We start from the raw sequence: 17,952 nt of genomic DNA on the forward strand, positions 1-17,952 counted from the left end.
AGCTTCCCTCCCACCCCGCCCCACCCCATCCCTCTAGGTCATAACAGGGTGCCGGGCTGGACTCCCTGTGCTATCCGGCAGCTTCCCACTAGCTGTCCATTCTTCACAAGGCAGTGTGCATATGTTAGTGCCACTGTCTCGGTTCCTCCCACCCTCTCCTTCCTCCGCTGTGCCCACAAGTCTGCTCTCTATGTCTGTGTCTCTATTCCTGCCCTGAAAATAGGTTGATTTCCTTATTTTCAAGTTATTAATTTTGATTCTTTTTAATGTCCTATTGAGTAGCTCTTTGACTAATTTTTAAGGAAGGCCATGGGAGTGAAATTGCTTCTAATTCTTAGATATTTGAAAATATCTTTCCACTGCCTGTACTCATGGATTAAATCTGGCTTGGAATGGTATGCTTAGATCATGAGGTTTCCTCTTTCTAGAAGCAGGTCTTAGTCCATTTGGAGCTGGTGAATAAGAATTGAAGCTAGTCTTGTCTTTTTTTAATTTGTTGATAAACTATTACTTTCTGTCTGGTTGCTTAAATGATATTCTCTTCACTATAGAATTGCAAGCTATCCTCAGGTATGGGTATTTTTTTCCATTAAAATTTTGATTTTTTTTTTTTTACACTAGGGAAGATACTTTTCTTCTGTGTTGATTATTATATCTGCTCCTTTGTTCCAGCATTTTCAGGAATATTTCTTCTCTGTAGGTTACATTTTGACTGTTTCCACTCTGTTGATTGTCATCTCCTGACCTTCATCCTTTACTTCTGCAGTCTTGGAAAGCTCGTTCATAGGTTACATTGTCTCCATTGTTCTAGAGGCTCACTAGTGCCTCTAGACAGGCTTGAAGGCACCCTCCTCTTATGTTGGTGGCACCATGTTTGATAAGGGCAGGGAATGTGGAGTGACTCAAACCCACTTGAATATGCCCTTGGCATCTTCCAGGGCTTCACCTCAGACCTACACCCAGAGGATGGACTGATTTGCACAAACTTGGTCCAGCTTCCAGTGGGTACGCATCAGTCTGTCTTGTTCCCCCGAGTGGATCTGGACCACTTCTGCTCCAGGGCTCTTCTGCTGAAGAGCGTTTCCTAAGAGAATACCCATCCCACAGCGTGGCATGCATCCTCCTCCCGCTCTGTGTTGTCCTTGGTGATGTTGTCCCGGGAGATGTGATCTTGGTATTCATATTAAAGGAGATGAACTGAAGCTGTGGGGGAAGTTTCATGGGAACCAGTTCTGGTCATCTTGGAATCGAATTCCTTTGCAGAGGGAGAGCAGTGGACTGATTTCAGGCTATAGTAGTCTCGAGTCTCTGAGTCTGGGCAGAAAGTAGATAAGTAAGCCTTCTCTTAGGGTCGTCTTGTCTATTCCATGTTGGGATTAGGAGATGAAACAGCTATTTCTGGGGTGGGAGTGGGGGTTTCCTCCAATAACTCCATTTGCACATACTCGGTGGAAATTACCTCTAGACTTCCATCAACACTGATGCAAAGCTTTATGTTCTTTGAGAACATCCTGGGCACTTCAGTAGGAAACAGAGTGCATCTCAGGCGAGCCCAATGGTTAATTTCCCCATGTGCCCCATGCACTCCCCCCTCCCCGAAAATAATGTATTCATTATTACAGACAATGATGTTTCGGTTTCAGTAAGGCTTAAAATTTACTCCACTCGTCAACTCCCACTCTAAAGATGACACACAGAGTTCATCAGTAGCATCAGGGCCTCTGCAGTAAGCAACGCTATCATGCAAAACGGCTTATAGAAATTCTAGCCCTTTCCAGAAGCTTCTAATTATTGCTGCATGGGTGCTAAGTCACTTCAGTTGTGTCCGACTTGCTGACTCATCCTCTATTACATTTAGCAGGGACGGGAAGATCCCTTGGAGAAGGGAATGGCTACCCACTCCAGTATTCTTGCACGGGAAATCCCATGGACAGAGGAGTCTGGCAGGCTACAGTCCATAGGGTCACAAAGAGTCAGACCCGACCAAGGGACTAACACTTTCACCAGCAAGAATATGCCTTACGCACATGTCAAAAGGAAAAATATTATTATAACACAATGTATTTTTACCTTGTAATAAATTCGGGCCACCAAACCCCGCTGAAGAATCCTTTCACGGAAATGCACCGCTTTCAACAGAAAGGTGAGATGACCAACTGTGCCCATGTTAAATGCCAGGAAACTGAAACAAACAAAAAAAAAGCACAGTGACCATCATTATTATTTTGTCATCACCAAAGTATTTCAGTTTGAAAGAAATAGATGGGATTTTTTCAAAAAGGATTTCCTCCCGATAGAGAGTGAGTACACGTAATTATCTCCTTGATCTCTCACTTGCTGTATTTGGGGCTTCTCTCGGTAATTTTGTCGATGAATGCCTGGGTCAAGTTATTCTATGTGGTCATCCTTGCAATGTAAAGATAATTTGGTTTACTGCTTTTTCCACTTAGTATCTTTTAAATTTTTTTTGGCCATACCTCACGGCATGTGGGATCTTAGCTCTCCAACCAGGGATTGAGCCCTTGCCTCCTGCATTGGCAGCACAGAGAAATAACCACTGGACCACTGGGGAAAATCCCTAAAATATATTTTTTAATTGAAGTATAGCTGATGTACAATATTATATAGTACAGGTATCCAATAAAATGCTTCACAATTTTTAAAGGTTATACTCCATTTATAGCTATTATAAATGGGATTCCCAATGGAAAAAGTTCTGTTTCTCATAAACTAAACACACATAACCTGTGACTCAGCCATTCCATTCCTACTATTTGCCTTAGAAAAATAAAACACGTTCATGAAAACACTTGTATACAAATATATTCACAGAAGTTCTACTCAGAGAAGTGAAAAATTAACATCCCAGGTGTCTCTCTGTCAAGAGAAAGGAAAATAATACAAACAATTATACACCAATAAAACTGACAACCCAGACAAAATAAATAAATTCCTAGAAACAAATGAAGAAGAAATAGAAAATGAGCAGAGTAATTACATGCAATCAAATTAAATCATTAAAAAAAAAAAAAGATCTCCCAACAAATAAAATTCCAGGGCCAGATAGCATCACAGGTGAATTCTACCAAACATCTGAAGAAGTAACACCTATCTTTCTCAAACTATCCCAAAAAATTAAAGAGAACTCATTCTAGAATGTCAGAATTAGCCTGATACCAAAACCAATAAAAATATCACACACAAAGAAAAAATTACAAACTGATACCACTGATGAACATAGATCCAAAAATCCTCAATAAAATATTAACAAACCAAACAGAACAATACACCAAAAAGATCACACACCATGATCAAGTGGGATTTATCCCAGGAATGCAAGGATGGTTCAACATCCACAAATCAGTGTGATCCACCACATTAACAAACGGAAGAATAAAAATCATCTGATCTTCTCAGTAGATGCAGAAAAAGCTTCTGACAAAATTCAAAATTATGATAAAAACTCTCAACAAAGTGGGTACAGAGGGAACAAACCTCAACATAACAAAGGCCGCATATATGACAAACCCACAGCTCACATGTATATACAATTTTTGCCAATTATTCCTCAGCATAGAAATTTGAAAAAAAAATTTTAAACAGAATGGAAAACAAACCTTAGTATGAAAGTGAAAAAATGAAAGTGTTAGTCATTCAGTCGTGTCCAACTCTTTGTGACCCCATGGACTGTAGCCCACCAGGCTCCTCTGTCCACGGAATTTTCCAGGCAAGAATATTGAGTGGGTAGCCATTCCCTTCTCCAGGGGATCTTCCTGACCCAGGGATTGCACCTGGGTCTCCTGCATTGCAGGCAGATTTTTTCACTGCTGAGCCACCAGGGAAGCCCCATGTAACTTCTGCATAAGCAGAAAAAACTGTAACCAAATACTGAAATTTAGTTAATAATGTCTATTCTAAATTATTCAGAAGTATGCTAATGTCTGTAGTTTACTTTGAAATGCATCAGAGAAAAAAAGGTGAACTGCAGGATGGATTGAGGGCTTGACACGTGGATATATATGTGGTATACTCAGCACAGTCAGGTGTTACTAGTTGATTCTATGGTGGGTATGTGAATGCTCCCTAAAATTATTTCAGTTCTCCTGAGTATTTGAAAATGTTCATAATATAAATGACACAACATTCAAGAACAGTGCAGAAACTTGATGTTCCTCGACCTCCACATCCTCCGAGGCATCCACGGGTCGATGAGAGCAGTGTGGGCTCCAGGGGCAGCCCCTTAGGGGAGGGGAAGAGGCAGCACCCACTGGCACAAGAAAGGGCAGAATGGGGCGGTGTGCAGAATGAAGTTCAGCCCCAATCAGAGCCAAGCCCAGCCCTCCTCACCTAGTCTCATGGAGTCTTTCCAGCCCATGACTGACTCCTCCCACAGCCGAAACGCAGGGCAGCCTCTGGGAGTCCATACCAATGGTGGCCTACTTGGGATTTCAGGGCCATCGTTCCTCGCGTGCCCATCTGCCCACCTCTCTTGTGAGTTGTCAGTATGACTGCCATCCAACTGCTTTACCTGCTCAAAGTTTCCTGAAAGCTGAGAACCCAAGGTCACTGCTGTATCGCCAACACCTGCAGCAGTGCCTGGTGCCATGTGTGTGCACAGAGATGTGCTGGATGACAAAGGCTTCTCTTAATATACACAAAAATGAGAGTGAGTAAGGTTTGGGGACGTAAGGAGAAAAATGCAGCCAGACTGAATCGGTAAAGCCTGGATGTGTGGGAGAGAGGAGTGTATTGTTTTGGGGGATAATAACTGAGACAAAAATAAATGGACTAGAACTTTCCAAACGTTTACACTTGGAACACTGCCTTTGGCACATTTCACGTCTATCCTGGAAGATTTACTAGGAATATAGATTTGCATATGGGTGAGAATCTGTTTTTCTTTTGAAATGATGGAAACAGCCCTGTTCTGCTATCTGGAAGAGAAATGGAGGGGCAGATGGTATGTAGATGGGGAACTTGTTTCCTGAATGAAGGGAACTGGTTCTGGTGGGAATTGTACTGCTCTTTCAACTTATATGTTGTAAATTTTCCAGCTAATAAGTTGTGAGGGAAACTATCAGCTCTGTAAAATGCCCATTCAGAGCTGTGTTCTCAGCTGCAGTCAAGTCTGACTCTGTGGCCCCATAGACTGTAGCCCACCAGGTTCCTCTGTCCATGGGATTCTCCAGGCAAGAATACTGGAGTGGGTTGCCATCTCCTCCTCCAGGGGATCTTCCTGACCCAGAGATTGGACCTGCATCTCCTGCATTGGCAGGTAGATTCTTTACCACTAGCACCAACTGGGAAGCCCACAGAAATGTTGAAAAGACTTACTGACTTTGTAGAGTGTGCAAATTGAAATAAAATCAAAGAAAATTATATAAAATTAAAAGATTAAAAAAAACACCCCCAAACAGAGGGAGATTTAAGTGAAACAATCTTCAGATATGGGAGCTGCTATTTCCAGCTTTAAGATAGCCTACAGTTTGAATAAATAGGGACGTGAGCAGTAGCTTACAAAACAAGAGAAAAAGGATAGATTCATGCCAACCGATGTGAAAAGTCTCAGGCGTGTGTGCGTGCCTGCTAAGTCGCTTCAGCACTGTCCGACTCTTTGCGACCCCATGGATGTAGCCCGCCAGGCTCTTCTGTCCACAGGATTCTCCAGGCAAGAATACTGGAGTGGGTTTCCATGAGCTCCTCTGGGACTGAGCCCAAGTCTCTTACATCTCCTGCTTTGACAGGTGGATTCTTTACCACCAGCATCACCTGGAAAGCCCCCAAAGTCCCATACTATCATTCAGTGTGTTTCCCATATCTCTCATCAGGTAGGATTATACTTTTTAATGAATAGTTGCTTGAAAATTAGTTCATCTGGGTTATAAAGACCAAAGTCTTCCTCCAAATAAAAATGATAATTTAAAAAATACACTAAAGAAAAAAGCACAATAAGCCCCTCAGAAGTAGAACGAAGAAGATAGTACATTTATGAGCATAAATGAATGAAGTAAAAGCAAAGGTATGTCAGAGGATCAACAAAGGGAAAAGTTGGTCATTTGAAAAAAATAATAAGACAAACATTTGGTGAGATTAAACATAACAATAAAGGAGAGAAAGAAAAATACAATAAATAATTTTAGGAATGAAAACTGGGACCTAACTACAGATCAAAAGAGCATCTTGAAGAAAGTGAAAGAGTGAAAAAGCTGGCTTAAAACTCAACATTCAGAACACTAAGATCATGGCATCTGGTCCTACCACTTCATGGCAAATAGATGGGGAAATAATGGAAACAGTGACAGCCTTTATTTTGGGGGCTCCAAAATCACTGCAGATGGTGACTGCAGCCATGAAATTAAAAGACGCTTACTCCTTGGAAGAAAAGTTATGACCAACCTAGACAAAAGCAGAGACGTTACTTTACCAACAAAGGTCCATCTAGTCAAAGCTTCAGTTTTTCCAGTAGTCATGTATGGATGTTAGAGCTGGACTATAAAGAAAGCTGAGCGCAGAAGAATCGATGCTTTTGAAATGTGGTGTTGGAGAAGAGTCTTCAGAGTCCCTTGGACAGCAATGAGATCCAACCAGTCCATCCTAAAGGAAATCAGTCCTGATTATTCATTGGAAGGACTGATGCTGAAACTGAAACTCTGATACTTTAGCTACCTGATGCGAAGAACTGACTTATTTGAAAAAGACCCTGATGCTGGGAAAGATTGAAGGCGGGAGGAGAAGGGGACGACAGAGGATGAGATGGTTGGATGGCACCACCAACTCGATGCACATGAGTTTGAGTAAGCTCCAGGAGTCGGTAATGGATAGGGAAGCCGGGCATGCTGCAGTCCATGGGGTCGCAAAGAGTCAGACACAACTGAGCGACTGAACTGAACTGAACTACCGATCTAGCAGAAGTTAAAAGGATAATTAGATAATAGTATAATAAACCTTATTGGAGAAGGAAATGGCAACCCACCCCAGCATTCTTGCCTGGACAAACCTATGGGCAGAGGACCGTGGCAGGCTACAGTCTATGTGATCGCAAAGAGTTGGACATGACTGAGAGACTAAACAACAGCAACATAATAAACCTTATATGAGTAAATCTGAAATCAAACAGACAAATTCCTAGAAAAATATCATTTACCAAAACTGGCAGAAGAAGAGAAAGCCTAAATGGTCTTAAAACAATTAAACTAATTGAATCAGTTGTTTAAATATTACTCAGACCCAGATAGTTTTCAAATAACTTCTCAGATTCTTCTACAGAATAAGAAACTACTCCCAAAATAACTTCTGTGGCCAGGAAAACTTGATATAAATCCAATCAGGGAAGTATGAGAAAGGAAAACAATAAGCTAATAAGTACACAAAAACCCTAAAAATAATACTAACAAGTCAAACCTAGGAAAATATAAAAATAATAATACAATAGGATAACACTAAGTGTTTCTTAAGCACACAAGTGTTATTTATCAAAACAGGTTAAGAAGAAATAACATAAGATAATTTAATAGACGAAAAATCATTTGCAGTAAAATTCATCATCAAATAATGATAAAAAAAAAACATGTTAAAAATAACAGTAAATGGAGCTTCCTTAGGAGGTAAAGTATGCCTATCAAAAACTTTAGCAAATGTATTCTTAACAGTGAAATATCAAACTAATTCTTTTAAAAATCAGGAATAGGGCACCTTCTCACAAAAACAAACAAAAGAAGCAATAACTGGAAAAGAAGGAATAAAATTTACTATTTGCAGATGGTATGACTGTCTATGGAAATCCAAAGAATGTATCAGCACATTTAAATGACATTTTTTATGGTCAGGTTTATATACAAAAGTCAACAGTGTGTATAATAAATCAAGAACAAAAAAACATAATTTAAAAAATGTTCTTTTTATGGCAACAACAAAATTCTAAAGGACCCAGTAATAAATCTGTCCAAAGTTGTACTATGTTTGAAAGAAATTATAAAACTCTGGAAGACACTTGGGAGGTTAAAATCTTTGAGAAGAAGTTCAGTTTTACAAGCATGTCAATTTTTCTGCAAATCTATAGATTTAATACACTTCCAAAGAAAATTCCAGTAGATTTTTTTAAAAACTGTGGTAAAATAAACATAACATAAAATCTGCCACCTTAGCCATTTTTAAGGGTATAGTTCAGCAGCATTAAATACATTCGCATTATCATGCAACCATTACTGTTACTCATCTTCAAATCTTTTTCATTTTCCCAAACTGAAATTCTGCAGCCAGTGAACACTATCCCCCAGTTCCTCCTCCTACTGGTCCCTGGTAACCACTGTTCTACCTTCTTCTTTTTAGATTTTTTTCCCCTTAACGTGGGTCCTTTTTGAAAGTCTTCATTGAATTTGTTATGATACTGCTTCTGTTTTATGTTTGGATTTTATGGTTGCTAGGCAGGTGGGGTCTTAGCTCCCCAACTAGAGAGCAAACCCTCACCCCCTGCATCAGAAGGTCTTCACCACCGGACCACAGGGAAGCCCCACTATTCTACTTTCTGTCTCTACGAACTTGAGTGCTGTACATAATACCTCATGTAAGTGCAACCAGATAATATTTGTCCTTTTGCTGTATGTATGCTCTTTTCTTTCTTTCTTTTTTTTTTTTTTGGAGGAACTTGACAAACTTACTCTCACACTTGTAAGGATGTACAAAAGACCCAGAATAGCCAGCACAATTCTGAATTATATTTTAGATATAATAGTATCATATGTAATATGTACCACATAATACTATTACACTGTTATAAATCTACTGGAATTGAGACAGTGTTTTGTTAGATTCAGAATATACAAACAGGGACTTCCCTGGTGGTCTAGTGGCTATGAGTCCACGCTCCCAATGCAGAGGGCCTGGATCCGACCCCTGGTCAGAGAGCGAGGTCCCGCGTGCCACAACTAAGAGTCTGCACTCGCAACCAAAAAGATCCTGCATGCTGCACTGAAGATCAAAGATCCTGCATGCTGCACTGAAGATCAAAGATCCTGCATGCTGCACTGAAGATCAAAGATCCTGCATGCTGCACTGAGACCCAGAGCAGCAAACTAACTAACCAACTTAAAAAAGAGCACACAAGCAGACCAGGAACAAATGGACTTCCGCATATATAAAAGTTTAATGAATGCCAGCGGGGGCGTTCCAATCACTAGGGAAAGGCAGTGAACTCAGAAAATGGGGCTGGAAAAACTGACAATCCCCACAGGAGAAAGAAAATGAAATTAAATCCCTTCCTCACACCACAGACAGAAATTTCTAATGGATTCAAGAATTCAAGGTGAAAGGTGAAACTCTCAAACTCTCAACAATATTAAAACATATGTATTTCACAATCACAAAGTAGACAAGATACAGGAAGTATGGGATATAAAAGAAAAGATTAATAAATTCAACTGTAATTGAAGAATTTATGTTAATCAAAGACATCATAAAGAAAACAAAAGACAAGCCACAAACTTGGAGAAGATAGGTGTAACATCTAAAAATCAATACCGACTAAGACCACACAAAACAAAAACGGAAAAACACAAAACGCATGACAAGCATTTCACATAAGAAGAAATACAAATGGTAAAGAGAATGTGAAAGCATGCTCAACTATAAGAAGAAGAAGAAAAATGCAGTTTTCAAGCCATAGTGAGGGACTTCTCTGGTGGTTCAGTGGCTAAGACTCCGTGCTCTCAATTCAGGGGGCTCGGGTTCAATCCTGAGTCAGGGAACTAGATCCCAAATGCCCCAACTAAAGATCCTGCATGCTGCAACTAAGACCCGGTGCAGTCAAATAAAGAAATAAAAGTAAATATCTGACTAGATTCTAATGAAGTGGACAAACCTAGAGCCTATTATACGAAGAGAAGTAAGTCAGAAAGAGAAAGCCAGATATGGTATATTAACCCGCATACATACATATATATATATGGAATCTAGAAAGATGGTACTGATGAACCTATCTACAGGGCAGCAGCAAAGATGCAGACAGAGAGAACAGACTTGCACACAGTCGGGGAGAAAGAAGGCGGAACGATTTGAGAGAGTAGCACTGAAACACATACATTACCAGATGGAAAGTATACAGCCAGTGGGAGTTTGCTGTATGACACAGGGAATCCAAGGCTGGTGCTCTGTGACACCCTAGAGGAGTGGGATGGGAGGAAGGTGGCGGTGGGGAGGTTTAAAAGGGAGGGAACATATGTATACCTATGGCTGAATCATACTGATGTATGGCAGAAACCATCACAATACTGTCAAGCAATTATCCTCCAATTAAAAATAAAACAAAAATTTAAAAAGGCCACAGTGTGAGATCTTTATCTTATACTGACAAAAATGAAATCTGACAATGCCAAGTGTTGGTTTTATAAGACACAGGCTGTTGGTGGGGATAAAAAAGGTAGGCAGTCACTTTGAAAAATAAGTCGGCATGATCTAGTAAAGTCCAACACTGGCATACTCACAGCACAGCAATTTCACACCTGGGTAATATGCGCTATTAAGGAGTGTTTTTTCAGGCAACAGATTGAAAATCGCTAAAATGGCACATGAAATCAGTTTAACTGATTGAGATCAGTATTTTTAAAAAACAAAATTAAGAAACATCAGAGAACATTACGAGTATAGGATGAGCATTGTTTCACGGCGTGTTTGCTTCATCCGTGTCTGTGGTGGGGAGGAAGGGTAGGGGACTCTATGGGTGTGTGGGTGTCCATGGTGACGTAAAATGTATTTCTCACTCTGAGTCATGGCAACTAAATTTGAAAGCCCTGTAGAAATTCTTACCCACGTTCCCCAGAAAACATGTACAAGATTTTTCATAAGAGGGTTATGCAAGATATCAAAAATACAACCCATATATCCACTGATACTGGAGATTAGAAAGAGTAAGTAACTTGTAGCACAGACACATGGTGAAATATGATGAGCAGACACAGAAGCTCTTCAGCCACACATAATAACTTGGATGAGCCTAAGAAACAAAATATTGAGTGAAAACAGGAAGCTACAGAATACCACACACATTACACCTTATTTATCAAGCTTACAGATAATATTTACAGATAATTTTTCACAGAAAAATCCGTGAAAACACCCCAAAGCATGGATCCTGGAGCCTAACTATCTGGATTCAAATTCTAGCTTTGTCACCCACTGGCATGTAATCTTGAGCAAAATGCTTAAGCTCTGTGCCTGTTTCCTCATCTGTGAAACAGAAATAACAAAAATCTGTAAAGTCCTTGCCACAGTGGACATGCTAAAAAGAAGGAACACATGTGGAAGGAGCAGAATTAGCAGTCTTCTGGTCCTTAAGTTGGATCGTGGGTGCATGAGTATTGAAATTGCATATCCATACATGTGTTTCCACATATCAATATTTTTTTAAACACAGAAGATATGGGTTCAATCCATGGGTTGGGAATATCCCCTGGAGCAGGAATGGCAACCCACTGCAGTATTCTGGACTGGGAAACTCCATGGACAGAGGAGCCTGGTGGGCTGCAGTCCATGCGGTCGCGGAGTCGGACACGACTGAGCACACATGCACAAAGTTGATGTACACTGTTGTTTCAGGTGCACAGCAAAGTGATTCAGTTACATCTATTCTTTTTCAGATTCGTTTCCCATATAGGTTATTCCAGAGTATTGAGCAGAGCTCCCTGGGCTACTCACTAGGTCCTTGTTGATTATCTATATCAATATTTTACATTTAAACAAGTGTGAGTCGTATAAGGCTCTGTATATTCAGCCTCAAGAATGAGACTCCAGGTCAAGGATGGTGGCAGCCGGAGTGATCACATACCTGGTTCTCAGCCTGTCACTCCCCAATTCCGCCCAGTTTCGGAGCAAGCTGGAAACCGGTCTTTCCTCACACTGCTTGGTGTACTGAGCCAGCAGTTCCCGAACCACAACCTGCACACAGCATAAACCATTTGTCAGCCATTTATGAAAAACGTATCAAACACCAGGGTGTTCTTAACAGCTGCAGCCAGATACGGTCCAGTGGCTTCCAGCAAACTTTTGTGCTCAGTGGTGTCAGACTCTTTGTGACCCCATGGACTGTAGCCCACCAGGCTCCTCTGTCCACGGGAATTTTCAGGCAAGAATACTGGAGTGGGTTGCCATTCCCTTCTCCAGGTGAAGCCGACTCTCCTGAATTGAAGATGGATTCTTTACCCACTGAGTCACCTGGGGAGCCCATGTCTTACTATATACATATTTGAACATCGCTCAGTCGTGTCTGACTCTTTGTGACTCCAGGCCAGAATACTGGAGTGGGTAGCCATTCCCTTCTCCAGGGGATCTTCCCAACCCAGGGATTGAACCCAGGTCTCCTGCATTGCAGGTGGATTCTTTACCAGCTGCCAGCAGCAAAGCCCAAGAATACTGGAGTGCGTAGCCTATCCCTTCTCCAGCAGATCTTTCCGACCCAGGAATTGAACCAGGGTCTCCTGCATTGTAAGCAGATTCTTTACCAGCTGAGCTACCAGGGAAGCCCAGGTCTTACTATATAGTCATCCTTATTACACATTTCTTTTGTTTCTTTGAAGTATTGTCTTGGATTCTTGAAATCATATCTCTAGATAGATATTATCCATGACTTCATTTCAGGACGGAAAAGGGGGTGTCACAAAATACTGACTATGAAAAAGAGGGCATCAGGATCACTGTATTAGGGGTCAAAGGACATAAACATTTTTGTAATTCCTGCTGTACAAAGTTGGGCTTCCCAGGTGGTGCTATTGGCAAAGAACCCCCTGCCAGTGCAGGAGACATAAGAGACGTGGGTTTGATCCCTGGGTTGGGAAGATCCTGTGGAGGAGGGCATAGCAACCCACTCCAGTGTTCTTGCCTGGAGAATCCCATAGACATGGCAGCCTGGCACACTATGGTCCACAGGGTCGAGAAGAGTTGGACACGACTGAAGCAACTTAGCTCGCATGCATGCTGTACAAAGTAAGTGTGAGAATCAAACACTGCTAGCAACAGGGAAATGGCAGGGGCGGGGATCAACTAACTCTGACTAGAATAAAAATCAAAATGACATGGCACTCAAGGTCAGTTTCACTGACATCACTGGGATTAACACATCGTTTGCTTTTGCTCACCTATCACATTTACAATGGCTCCAACTCCATCACCCTCTTGGTGGACAACAAACAGCACTCCCAACGTTACACATTGCTCTCTCTGATTCCCACGCCCCCGCTCCAGACCTTCACTGCCTTTATTTTTCCACACTGAGTTTATTGCTACCCGAGCACACGAAGCATTACAACTTGCTGCTGTCTCCTCATCCTTCTGCCTCCGGAAGTTAAGCACCACAGGGTCAGAGTCTGTTCACGTTCGTTCCATCAAATGGCTATGGGAGTTGAGGAATCTTTCTTGAATAAGTGAATGAATAAATAAATCCCTTTTCTGTGTTCAGCATCTCATCTGATCCATTCAATTCCTTAACAATTTCCTTTAACTTTTGTCACTACGTCCACCTTTCTGCTTTTGTTGTTGTTCGGTTGCTCGGTCGTGTCTGACTCTTTGCGACCCCGTGGACTGCAGCACACCAGGCTTGCCTGTCCTTCACTATCTCCCAGAGATTGCTCAAATTTATCTCCACTGAGTCGATGATGTCATCCAACCTCCTCCTCCTGCCCTCAATCCTCCCCAGCATCAGGGTCTTTTCCAATGAATAGGCTCTTACCTTTCTGATTTAAGCAAATTAAATTGGGAAAACAAACGCATTTTAACTAGATTTAAAATTAGTAGAACATTTATTACTTGTAGACTTTTGGATCGCAGCCATTCTGACTGGTGTGAAATGGTACCTCATAGTGGTTTTGATTTGCATTTCTCTGATAATGAGTGATGTTGAACATCTTTTCATGTGTTTGTTAGCCATCTGTATGTCTTCTTTAGAGAAAAGGGAACCCTCTTACACTGTTGGTGGGAATGCAAACTAGTTCAGCCACTATGGAGAACAGTGTGGAGATTCCTTAAAAAACTGGAAATAGAACTGCCTTATGATCCAGCAATCCCACTGCTGGGCATACACACTGAGGAAACCAGAAGGGAAAGAGACATGTGTACCCCAATGTTCATCACAGCACTCTTTATAATAGCCAGGACATGGAAGCAACCTAGATGTCCATCAGCAGATGAATGGATAAGAAAGCTATGGTACATACACACAATGGAGTATTACTCAGCCATTAAAAAGAATACATTTGAATCAGTTCTAATGAGGTGGATGAAACTGGAGCCTATTATACAGAGTGAAGTAAGCCAGAAAGAAAAACACAATACAGTATACTAACGCATATATATGGAATTTAGAAAGATGGTAACAATAACCCTGTGTACGAGACAGAAAAAGAGACACTGATGTATAGAACAGTCTTATGGACTCTGTGAGAGAGGGAGAGTGTGGGAAGATTTGGGAGAATGGCATTGAAACATGTAAAATATCATGTATGAAACGAGTCGCCAGTCCAGGTTCGATGCACGATACTGGATGCTTGGGGCTGGTGCACTGGGACGACCCAGAGGGATGGAATGGGGAGGGAGGAGGGAGGAGGGTTCAGGATGGGGAACACATGTATACCTGTGGCAGATTCATTTTGTTATTTGGCAAAACTAATACAATTATGTAAAGTTTAAAAATAAAATAAAATAAAAAATTATACTGAAAAAAAAAAATAATCCAGTTTAGGTGTTAAACTTAAGAGACAGACACACTGGGGCCTGGCTAGTATCACAAAATTCCTCTGTTTAGATCTTCGCTCTTTTCTTTTTCCTTTTTGCTCCTCGTTTTTGGAATTGTTCCTCTTTTTCTAGGTCATGAAACAAGAAAAGCTGATTTTTTAAAATGAGTCTATTTTCTGCTGCTGATGCACTTTGGTGAAGTTTAGATTAAAGGGTTGGAGCTATCAGCTACCATGGGGTTTGGTCAGGACAGTCTCTACATTCAATACTTCATTTGATAAATGACCTGGAGAGGCAAAGACAGATCCATCAGTCTCTCAACTGAGCATGCAATGAAGATATGATTTTTTTTACCTCATATATGTGTTCCTGAATACATTTTAATATACCATCAGTCTCTCAACTGAGCATGCAATGAAGATGTGATTTTTTTTACCTCATACACGTGTTCCTGAATACATTATAATATACCATATAGTGTATATATATATACTATACCATATAGTATACATTATACATTATATAATAAGCAATAAAATGCAAATATAAATTATATAACATTATATAAAATATATAATACACACACACACATATATATATATATATATGAGTGCAGAAGACACAGGTTCAATCCCTAGGTCAGGAAGATCCCCTGGAGTAGGAACTGGAAACCCACTCCAGTATTCTTTTTTCTTTTTAAAAAATTTTTCTTTTTTTACATCAGTATTCTTACCTGGAATATTCCACAGACTGGAGGCTGGTGGGCTACAGTCCATGGGGGTCGCAAATAGTCAGACAGGACTGAGCACATGACACCCCACACACACACATATAATTTTTAATTTTCTATTTTAAAATAATTATATACACAAAAGTTGAAAAATTAAAATGAAACAGAGAGGTTTTGTTGCGTGATCGCCCAGATTACCCCCAAAATGATATCTTACACAGCAATGCGCGTGCATGCTCTTTGTGACTACATGGACTGCAGCTTGCCAGGCTCTTCTGTCCATGGGATTATCCAGGCAAGGACACTGGAGTGAGTTGCCATTTACTCCTTTAGGGATCCTCCTTACCCAAGGATTGAATCCGTATCTCCAGTGTCTCCTGCACTGGCAAGTAGATTTTTTACCACTGAGCCACCTGGAAAGCCCTCACATAGCAACAGCGATGATCAAAACTAGGAGATTCAGTAACATGTGTATACACGGAATGTTTGAGTTGTAGCAGAGAGTTCATTATTTAAAAATGAACCTGGTAGTAAAAGAACCCCATTTTATACAATAAAATATATTTCCTCTCAATACAAATAGTCATATCTTCTAGGTCTGGTGTTTTGAAAACTTACACCAGATTTTCTTAAGACAACTTGTGATGTTATTTCTTTCCAGATGATGGTTTCTGTGGCTTTGGACACAGTTCTCTGGCTCAAAAGATGAAGACTCTATTTTCCTTTATCTACTTGATTACTTCCCAGGGACTGAGTCCCACTGCACCTGCTCAGGAGTCCCTTCCTTAAGAGAACTCTGGGGAACTGAGCAGCCAAAACAGCTATATTCTTGCCTTTTGTAAAAGACCCCACCTGCAGAAGGAATCAAATTGACTCTGCAGCCAACATGTGGAAACCATGAGTCTGAGTAGTTATGCAGAATAATGATATCACAAACACGCATTTATAACAAATATCCTATGCATCAGGGAACACTGATTATATAGCACAATTACAAATAATTTTTTAGGTTGAATGGCTTTTCAAGGCATCTACGAAGCGACTAGCATGTCTACACACTGAGTATTTCACTGATTTATGTCAGCTACAGAGAAACTTGGATTAAAAAGCCTAACGAGTTGTGTCTGCTGCCAAAGCAGAAACACTTAGAGTCGATTAGGATAGAAAGCACGGTCTCTAAGGAAAAGTCATCCCACGTCATCCTCTCTGCAGCAGGACAAGCCAGGCAGCGGGCAGCACTCAGGCTTATACCGAGTAGGACGACGGCTTCCTTCCTAGTGGCTGTACCTGGGGCCCTGGGGTCCCAGACCATGCCCTAGGCCCTAGGCAGGACTGGCCATAGAACCCGGGGCAAAACAGAAGTGCAGAGCACCTTGTTCAAAAATGACTGGGGATTTCAAGACAGTGAGAGCAGAGCAGCAAACCAGCATAGGTTCTTCTTCTTTTCTAAACATTTCATGTCATCTTAGGGTATAGCCAGCTGGCCATGCTGTGATAGCTTCAGGTGAACAGCAAAGGGACTCAGCCATACATATATGTGTGTGTCCCTTCTCCTCCATACCTCACTGCCACCCAGGCTGCCACATAACACTGAGCAGAGCTCCCTGTGCTATACAGTGGGTCCTTGCTGGTTACTCATTTCACATATAGCAGTGTGTACATGTCCATCCCAAACTCCCTAACTGTCCCTTCCCCCCAGGTTTCCCCTCAGTAACCATAGGCTCATCCTTTCAGTCTAAGTACGGGCTCTTCTGACCACAGGTTTCATCCCATGAAGCTGGATCTGGCCCTCCAGGCCCCAGGAGGATGGGCAGACACAAACGGGACTGTGTGTCCTGAGTTTTTCTTCCACCCACATCTGGCAATGCGCTAAGGGCAGTTCAGGAGTCCCCCGGGGAGCGAGGCTGAAGAAAAGGCCAACTGGGCATTATCTCCCACTGGGTACAGTAACTCTTTGCCTCTTTCAAGTGCTGGACATCCCATCAAGATAAGATTTCTTTGAGGAGAATCTGTAATAATTCTCTGGCTAGAAGGAGAGGAAGAAAGAAGGAAGGAAGGAAAGAGACAGGGAGAGACGGAGAAGGAGGGAGGGAGGAGGAAATAAAAGGGACAGAGAGAAAGAGAGAGCAAGAATGATTTCTGTACAGAAAATGAAGAAGCCACTCTGGCGAGCTCAGAAGTACAGGTAACAAGGCCCAGACTCAGAAGGCTCTCCTTCTCCCAAACCTCACATACAGAGTTCTTGAGGAGAGCCTTCAACAGTCAGATGCTGGAATATCTGGCTTTGAAAGAATTAGCACCAGATTTGTTATGAGTCAATGGATTTGGAAGAGAAAACCAGAATGTCTGTTTGAAACTATCTTGCTTTTCTAAAAGGGTACTATCCCAAAGTCCCTTCAAGTTCCCCAGAATGAATGACCACATTTTGTAAATGCTATGCACCAAATTCTGCCCCCAATCTTCACGCGTCTGCCTCCCGCATTTCCAACGCCATTTCCCTCCTCTAA

At 41.4% G+C, this 17,952-nt stretch overlaps 1 protein-coding gene across 1 annotated transcript in view; it reads right to left on the bottom strand.

The window, feature by feature from the left end:
- Positions 1-17,952, bottom strand: part of ACOXL (acyl-CoA oxidase like) — a 335,830-nt gene that overhangs the window by 88,331 nt on the left and 229,547 nt on the right. Inside the window, exons 13-14 of the mRNA XM_055539295.1 lie at positions 11,819-11,928; positions 2,071-2,182 (exon numbers count right to left, since the gene is read on the bottom strand). Coding sequence (XP_055395270.1) covers positions 2,071-2,182; positions 11,819-11,928 — 222 coding nt within the window. The remainder of the gene's footprint in view (positions 1-2,070; positions 2,183-11,818; positions 11,929-17,952) is intronic.

This window comes from Bubalus kerabau, chromosome 11 (genome assembly GCF_029407905.1).
Source record: "Bubalus kerabau isolate K-KA32 ecotype Philippines breed swamp buffalo chromosome 11, PCC_UOA_SB_1v2, whole genome shotgun sequence".
Classification (NCBI taxonomy): Eukaryota; Metazoa; Chordata; class Mammalia; order Artiodactyla; family Bovidae; genus Bubalus; species Bubalus kerabau.